General features: G+C 30.3%; 1 protein-coding gene across 1 annotated transcript in view; it reads right to left on the reverse strand.

The window, feature by feature from the left end:
* The window catches only part of LOC117182825 (zinc finger protein 271-like), a 13,696-nt gene extending 11,401 nt beyond the window's left edge, over positions 1 to 2,295 (reverse strand). The window contains exons 1-2 of the mRNA XM_033375933.1: positions 2,145 to 2,295; positions 1,830 to 2,066 (exon numbers count right to left, since the gene is read on the reverse strand). Coding sequence (XP_033231824.1) covers positions 1,830 to 2,066; positions 2,145 to 2,295 — 388 coding nt within the window. The remainder of the gene's footprint in view (positions 1 to 1,829; positions 2,067 to 2,144) is intronic.
* Positions 2,296 to 9,163: the final 6,868 nt, after the last annotated feature.

Here is a 9,163-nt window from a genome sequence, read left to right on the forward strand (position 1 = left end):
GCGCTTTGGACCATGCGTTAATATTAACCGATTTCGCTCAAATTTTGTGGGGAACATTTTTTTGGCTATTTATACAAAATAGGAGGGTGAGGCCAAGAAGATTTCAAAATCTAAATGTAAAGGCCACCCGAATGGCCACACATCTCACATTCGTGAGACGTGGTTACAGACGTTTCGTGTGCCTTATTATTATTTCAGATGACGTGCAGTTATGTGCTTTGCCAAGTGTGATTTTTGCTGCGCTTTATGTCCGCAAAAATCACAAATATATTTTGGTTTGATTCCTTCATGTTCAAAAAGTTTGTGTCGAATTAAACCTTTTAGCCAACTGTAACTTCGCGGACATTGATCGCATTTATGCCTCAATGGCGCCTTTTTTGAGATTGTTTTTTGATGCACACGATCTACATGTCCATTCATGTCCCTTTTCCAAGTAAATAGTTTGCCGCAGAATTTGCATTTGAACTTAGGACTGACGCCGCATTCGAATTTTTGATGAGAAGTCAAAGTTCCTTTGCGGGAATAGCTTCACACACACTTTTTACATGTGTATCTTACTTTTTGTTTTGATTCCTGAATTTCCTGCTTCATGACCGTCGGTAGTTTAGGCTGAATCTTTAAAATCTTATTTTTTCTTACGTCTAGAGTACCGATTTCTGACTGGTATGTTTTATATCGTTTCTGGTCTGCAATTGTCTCTGGCACTAAAAATGTAATAAAATGTAATATGCAATGTAAGATGCCCGGAGTTGTAGAAGAATACGGCCAAACATCTAGCCTTTCTCTGGATTTTTTTTGATTTTTTCCGGGTTTCCTATTTCTAAAAGAGATTCGAATTTTCAAAACAAGGAAAAAAAGAACACAAAGAGAAGATCATGCATTAAATTGTAACTCAATCAACAGTGATTAAACCTACAGCAGACTGTATTCTAGCTGGACAGCATTTGCACTACAAAACATTGTATTATTGAGATTAAGAGAATGTGAATAATGTATCAATTTCAAAATTTTTTATCTGCCGTAAATACTATTTTGAAATTCTGTATGGGAAAACTTCTTTTTTACTTTGAACTAGAGTCGAATCTGGATTTAGTGATTCTGGATTTAGTTTTTCCGAGAATTGGCGCAACGCGGTGGGGATGGCTGAGAGTACGTCACGGTCAGCTTTAAAACCGATACTAACTCCAAATTTGACTCTACTTGTGTTCAGAAGAAATTTTTCGACCAAGAAAAATTTAATTTTTAATTTGCATAACATAATTGTATATAATATTTAAATTTATCACACGCATAACTTTCGGACATTTTATTTCTAGGTGAACGTCTGCACTAGTTACATGATTAAGAAAATCAACGATCTGGATTTATGCAAGAGTCTCTTTGTTTTATTGAAAATGATAATAATTAAAAGCGAAAATATTTTTGAAAAATATAAGCTTCAAGCTCTGTTCATACTGTCACTTGATGGGTCAATGTAACTTACATTGTTTTTTTTTAAGTTCTGACTGCTCAAATGTCTGAGATCTTAAGGAAGTAATGCAACACTTTTTGTTTCTGATATTGCAAAATATTTGACGCGTGGAAAGAAAAAATGAATTTTGGTTTGCTTATTGCATGTTATGAACGTTCATAATGACCTAAAGTACATAATCAAGTATAAATTCGTGAAATTTTGTTACGATTATGCCTTCTTTTCAAAGTCTGTGAGTTCCATAAAATGATGTGTTTTGACAAGTTACTTTTTTCGTTGGCTCTGAAGCCACAATAGTCGCAAATATATTGTGTTTTGATTTCTGCATGTTGCGCACGTTTATGTCGATTTAAATCACCTGAGCAAGTGTAACTTCGATAAAATTCGTCGCATTTATGCATTAATATCGACTTTTTTGAGTTTATTTTATGATGCATGCGAAGCACATGGGCATTCATGTCATGTGTCTGAATTTCCTGCTTCTGTAGAGTCTCTGGTTTGAACTTCAACTCAAAAATTTCATCTTCTAGATACATGGTACAAAATGTTGACTCATTTGATTTATTCCCTTTCTGGACTGTAATCGTTCCTGGATCTGAAAATTTAATAAAATGTAATATACGATTGATTTTTTGAAGTTCCATCCACGATATTTTAATTAAAATAGGCAAACCTTGGATGAATTCTTCTTTGATCTCCAAAGTTTCATCAACTTCGTTTTCAATGAATGTCTTGGTAGGGGACTTATTGCCAGAAGAAATGTAAGCAGTTGTACCAGGATATTTGGCCCCATCCTTTCTCCCTGGTGATTTCATACATGGCATGTAATTTAAAGTCTTTCGTTCTTTACTGCCAAAGGAGATTCAAAATTTTTTTAAATAAAAGGTAGGATGAACATAAAGAGAAGATCATGCAATAAACTATATCCGCTTGAACAAAATGTAAATGATGAAAAAATCTAGCTAGTATCAAAATTAAAAGAATGTCATAAATTTCAAATTTTCTATATCTTATAAATCCTCATTTAATATTTCATGTCCATAAACTTTTTCTTTGATCGTAGTTAATTGTTTTCAGAGAACTTTATTGCAACGAAAAATAAAATGTATAATATTCATTGAGCAATGCTTTAAACTAAGAAAATGACATGTCTATATTTCTGTAAATTTATTTGTAGGTCAATTACTGGAATATGTATATTATTAAGAATATAGGAAATTACAAAAACATTATTTAGTAAATATAAAATTATAATATGAAGTTAAATAATATACATGAATTTTAGAGAAATGATTATTTCATTGTAACAGAATATAAAATGTATAATCACGGCTAATTTCGATTAAGTTTAACCCAAAAGTACCTGTTCATCCAGTTTCTCTTTTGTACGTGTTTTTCATTTTTAACTATTAAAAATTTAATTTTTTTCTAACACGACGCAAAATATAAATAGCAGTTCACCGTTCAAAATTGTTTCTTTCCTAAAATACATAAATTGATACCCTTACGAGATGTTTATCTTGTATAATTTTATAAATTTTTGCAAAAAGAAAAAAAAATCAATAAAAATCAACGAAAATAGCATTCAGTTCAATGAACTTAAACATTTCATTTTAAAAAACGCGTTCGTTTTTTAGTTTTTCGACTCGGTAAATAACATGCTCCATGACAATTTTAAGGTCCCTTCGCTTTAAAGTAAAGAAAAATTGGTTTCTATCCCCAAAATTGAAGAAATAAAATTTTTGACCATTCAAATTCAATTTTTTTTCGAAAATAAAGCAAAGTGAAAAAAATCAAAATCTATTTGAGCAAAACCTATTTAATATATTTATTTATTGTTTTTTTGAAATACACAAAATATACATCTGCTAAGGGTACTATGAAACTATGAACTACTATTCATATTTTCCGTCATTTTCGAGAAAAATGGGATTAATAATTGTTGAAAATGAAGAAACATTTTTTTTTGACAACGCGTAGTCCAATTTTTTCAGTTTTGGCGTAAAATAATCGGTGGGGATCCCGAAAGCACGTACAAAAGAGAAACTAGATGTGCAAGTACTTTTTGGCTGGAGTTAATCGAGACTATCTAGATAGAATTATAGTCGAAAATGTAAGAATTTTTTTAGTAAATAATAATTCATACAGATCAATTAATAGGCAGAAAACATTTTTATAAAAACTTTTCCTTTGAAATAATTTAACGAGATTGGCCTGAATTGGTAATGACTTTATGTTGGCTGATTAGAATGAATAAAATTCGCGTGGATCGGCATTCTTTTCTCAGATTGAAATAATTTCCATTCAATCGATTCTTGTTTCCTGGGATGGGACATTTAGACTTTAAGAAAACATTTCGTAGAAAAGTAAGTTCTTCCACTTGATTTAATCAATCGTGGAGTATTTATTGGAGTTGAAAAGGGAATTTATTCATATTGTAGCGAATATTTCAATAATAATGCATTGCAGAAAAAATTTTCACATGAATTTTTTGTAAAACTTCTTGGAAGAAATAACTTTGCGCTATCAGCCTTCAGCCTTCATCAAGGAAAGAAAATTTTCATGAGGGTTTTTTTTAATGAGATTGCTTAATACTTCTTCTCGGAACTTTTGAAAGTAAAATCGAGTATTATGCTGTAATTTTTACAAAAAATTAAAGGTATTCAAAATGCATAACACTTGTTATTTATTTGAATGTTTTAAGGTAATAATATTCGAGAACATTAGTCGCATTCATGCATTAATATCGAAGCCTCTGTGAATTTCTAGTAATGTACTCGAAAACAATGAAAACAGTTTATTTCAGTCATTTTTTAATATTTTTTTTCTATAAACAAATGCAATTTTGTCTCAGTGATCCACCTTAAATTAAAATTTTTCTGATGAGGTACGTAGTAAATATAAATAACAATATGAAATTTCAAGAACGGTTTTGTAATCTTAACGGTAAGTGCTAGAAAAATCAAATTTTCATTCACAACGTGAACGAAAATTAACCACCAAATACCAAACATAACTGCAAAATTCATGAAAAAAATTTCAAACTGAGATAGAGCACTAATGAGTAAAAATTGCATTTGTTTATAAAAAAATTATTTAAAAATGACTTAAATAAACTTTTTCCGTAGTTATTTGTTTTTTTGTGAAGTTCATTTAATGTTATTTATGCCTGTATTTCTTTTAAAATTTTTGTAGCTCCTACTTTGGGCGTAATCAATTTTTCACAAAAAAAAAAAATTACATAAAATATTAAATTACAAAAATAAGTAATAAACAATTAAATTTTCTAAAAAGATATAGAGTGGTATATTGTCGAATTGATGTATACTTGACGCCTGTGCGACACTTATTAATTTTTTATAACTTCACGAAAAATTCCGCAGACTACAACCGAACTGTGGCATGACATCACATTCCAATTTTTGATGTGCATTTAAAGTTCCTTTCCGCGCATAGCTTCGAGCGCACTTGTTGCATGCGTATTTTATTTCCAGTTTTAAGTCCTGTACTTCCTGCTTCTTTACGGTCTGCAGTTTGGACTTGACCTCCAAAATACCATCTTTTCTTATATATACGGTAAAAAAAATTTGACTTGTTTGCTTAATTCCCTTTCTGGGCTAAAATTGTCGTTTGGTCTGAAAATTTAATACAATAGAGTATATGATTGCTTTTTTATAGTTCTACTTCAGATATTTTAATTTCAATAGGCATACCTTGAATAAATTCTTGCTTGTCCTCCAAAGTTTCGTCATTGTCATATTCAAATAAAGTCTTGGCACCATACTTATTTCCGGAAAAAATATGAGTAGTTCTACAAGAATATGATACACCATCGTTTCTTTTTGTTGATTTCATCAATTCACTCTTGGAATTATTTTGATCTAGAATGTTACAGCATGGAAGTTACAAATAGCCATTTTTGATTATTGTAATCCCTTTCATGTAGCAAATATAGTTTTAATTTGGATCCCATATATAATCACAATGCACTAACCAATGGCCTTGAAGACATTTACGTTGCAAAAGCATTTAGTATTTAGTATCTCGAAGTAAAAGAATAAAATTTGATGTTTGCATGTGAACCCTTGTACTATTGTGATGATTTAAAAGATACACGATTAAAAAATCATCACGACAGTAAAAATTAAATTGATATACGTTACGTTCCGCAAGAAAAGGACCCACTTGCTATTTGGTAGTCACTCGTCAGCTTTAAGTGTTTATTTAAAGCAGATTTTTGAAGTTTCAAGTGCAAAGATTCCTCGGCGACTCGTTTTCCAATCTATAGGATTAAGCCTGGGCATAAAATTTCGGGAATTGCCTATTAGTTTTAAAAAAGTATCTAAATTTTATAAAGATGATTTTATTAGTTAAGAATAGAATACATTCGTCAATGTATAAATTCATAATATACAGGGTGGACACGCTGGGGCTTACTATACATGGCGAGTTGAATGCTATCCGAATTGCACAACAACAGAGGAGAAGCCATTATACAGGGATATTTTCATATTTCGCGCCTTTAAAGTTGCTTCGGATCGGCCATTCGGTCAAGTCCGTACATCTTCGGATCAAGTTTATGATAGTTTCCATGGTTGCGTTCGAAACTTCAAACGGTTATGTTCAGATTCACCTGTTTTCCCTAATCGTTGTCAGTAAAAGTAGGTTATGTTAATTTAAAGTTTAAGCATGTAATATTTCATTCACTTTATTTGAAACATATTTTGTCTATTCATAACATACCTTTTTTATGTAGTAAGAATAAGCGTTAAACACCATTCACTCTTCGTCCACTGGAAGCACAGAATATTATTACTATTTTATAGTATTTTTCACTTAGCAGCCATTCTATAATGTTATTGGCACAGAAAAAAATGACGTTTAGTTCTCAGTTCACATGTTTCACTTCATTATTAATTAAACACTTATTATTTTTAATTACTATATAACATAACCTATATTGTTTTGGAACTTGTATCCGTTTGAAGTTTCGAACGCAACCATGGAAACTATTATAAACTTGATCCGCAGATGCACGGACTTGGCCGAATGGCCAATCCGAATGAAACTTTGAAGGCGTGAAATATGAAAATATCCCTTTATAATGGCTTCTCCTCTGCTATTGTGCAACTCGAGTAGCATTCAACTCGCCGTGTATGTAAGCCCCAGCGTGTCCACCCTGCATAAAAAGCTATAGTTATTTATAGTTGATAATAAAATACTCAGATCAAATCAAGTATTATTTGTTTCTTTAAAGTATATGAATAAAGTTTAATGTTACGTGTAGGTTATTATTATTTCAGATTGCGTGAAGTCATGTGATTTGACAAGAGTGATTTTTGCTTCGCTGTATACCCGCAATAATCGCAAATAAATTTCCATTTGATTCCTTCATTTACAAAATATTTGTGTCGAATTAAACTACTCAGCCAATCGTAACTTCGCCAAAATTTATCGCATTTACGCCTCAATACTGATGAATGCGTTCTATATGTGCCTTCATGTTACTTTTCCATGCAAATAGTTTACGGCAGAATTTAAAACTGAACTGAGGACTGACGCCGCATTCGAATCTTTGATGAGAATTCAAATTCTTTTTCTGCGCATAGCTGTGCCCACACTCTTTGCATGTGTATCTTATTTTCTCTTTTAATTCCTGAATTTTCTGCTCCTTGTGGGTATGTAGTTTAATTGTCTCTGGAACTAAAAATTTATTAAAATTTAATATGCAATTACTTTTTTGTAGTTTTGTTTGACATATTTTAACTTACAGTGATACTACTACCTTGGATGATTTCTTCCTTGATATCAAAAGTCTCATTAATATCGTATTCGAATAAAACCTTAGGACCATAATTATTTCCAGAAGAGATGTCACGAGCTGTAAAAGAATACAGCCAAAGATCTATACTTTCTGCTGATTTCTTTGATTTTTTCGGGCAATTCTGTTGATCTAGAAAATTATAACTTAAAGCTTAAACATGGAAATTTTATAAATTGAAAATTTTTGTTTTCCTATTTCTAAAAGAGATTCGAATTTTCACCAGAATAAAAAGATAGGACAAACACAAAGACAAGATCATGCAATAAATTTTGTCTTAAATAGCAATGATATAACCCACATTTGATAATATTATACTTGGACAGAATTTATATTAGAAAATAATGTAGTATTAAGAATAAAATAATGTAATTAATATATCAATTTAACAACTTTTGATCTGTTATTAAATCTGTTTTTATATTTTATATGCAGAAGCTTCTTGTTTCCTCCAAACTACTTGTGCTGGATCTGAATAATAGCTTAGAATTTTCAAATTTTTTTTATCGCAAATGCTATTGGTGGAGAAGGGGTAGACACCGGTGACCGACTATTTACATGATTAGGAAGATCAACTATCACAAAAGTTTCACAGGTGATGAATCCACAGAATTCGTCCTCTGCTAAAAATACGTAACATCATACCGAAAAGATTGAGTCCTTTCCTTGTGGAGAAAAGTATCGAAATCTCAAAAAATGACTATTTTATTGCCTCAGAATAAAATCGATTCAGTAATGTATGACATCCTAGTAGGAAAGGCAATGGTTTTTTTATAGTATAGAAATATATCGGCAATTCCATGTCAATCGGGCCACCTAAATATCTGGTAAACGGGTTTTTTTCACCAAATTTGGCACAGATTATCCATAATATACCATTTTTAAGGTGAAAAAAAATTGAGAAACCAAATATTATTATTCAATTTGATATTTTTGGTGTTTCTGGAAATAAACAAACTACTAAAATGCTAAATTTCAAAAAGGCGGCCGAAACATAAATTTTTAAATTTGCGTCTAATGTTCGTTTTAATATTTTAATATTGTTTTAATGTTAGTTTTAAAAACATATTTTCAATGTACCTTATTATTATTATTAAAAAAATATCAATAGCGAGTCCAATATGGCGGATAAAAAAATGTTGTGTCTTTTTAACTCTTCTGTGACCATAAGATTTTTTAGAATCGGATTGAATGGAAAAAGTTACATCCGGAATAGTTCTTTTATGTCTTAAATTACGCTTTTTAATAAACAAATTAATAAATAATTAATTTGATAAATTTAATAAAACTGTTTATGTTCATAAGAAAGGTAAAGAAAATACAAATACCACATCAATTATTTAAGGGGGTTTTGAGTATGCTTAATCCAAACATGATTTAGTTTTGTAAAATTAGTTTGAACAATTTGTTTAAAAAAATGTGTAAACAAATTAATTTTGCAAAAGTAATGGCAAATTAAAAATTGACATTTTAGAAAAAATAATAATAAGGGTTGTTGAAAATAGGTTTTTAAAACGAACATTAAAACCATATTACGATATTAAAACGAACATTACATACAAATGAAAAAATTGATTTTTCGGCCACCATTTTGAATGTACCATTTTTAAATTTAGCATTTTAGTAGCTTATTTATTGCCAGCAAGATCAAAAATATCAAATTGAATCATAATCTCGGGTTTCTCATTGTATTTTTTTCACCTTAAAAATGGTTAACATAGAGAGCATGTAAAAAACCCACGTTTTTTAAGATATTTTCGTCCGCCATTTAGAAAAAAAAGTTATTCTGAAAAAATTTGAGATAAGAGTACACTTGTTAAAGATAATCTGTGCCAGATTTGGTGAGAAAAAACCCGTTTACGAGATATTTA

Source organism: Belonocnema kinseyi, chromosome 2 (assembly GCF_010883055.1).
Source record: "Belonocnema kinseyi isolate 2016_QV_RU_SX_M_011 chromosome 2, B_treatae_v1, whole genome shotgun sequence".
In the NCBI taxonomy this organism is placed as follows: domain Eukaryota; kingdom Metazoa; phylum Arthropoda; class Insecta; order Hymenoptera; family Cynipidae; genus Belonocnema; species Belonocnema kinseyi.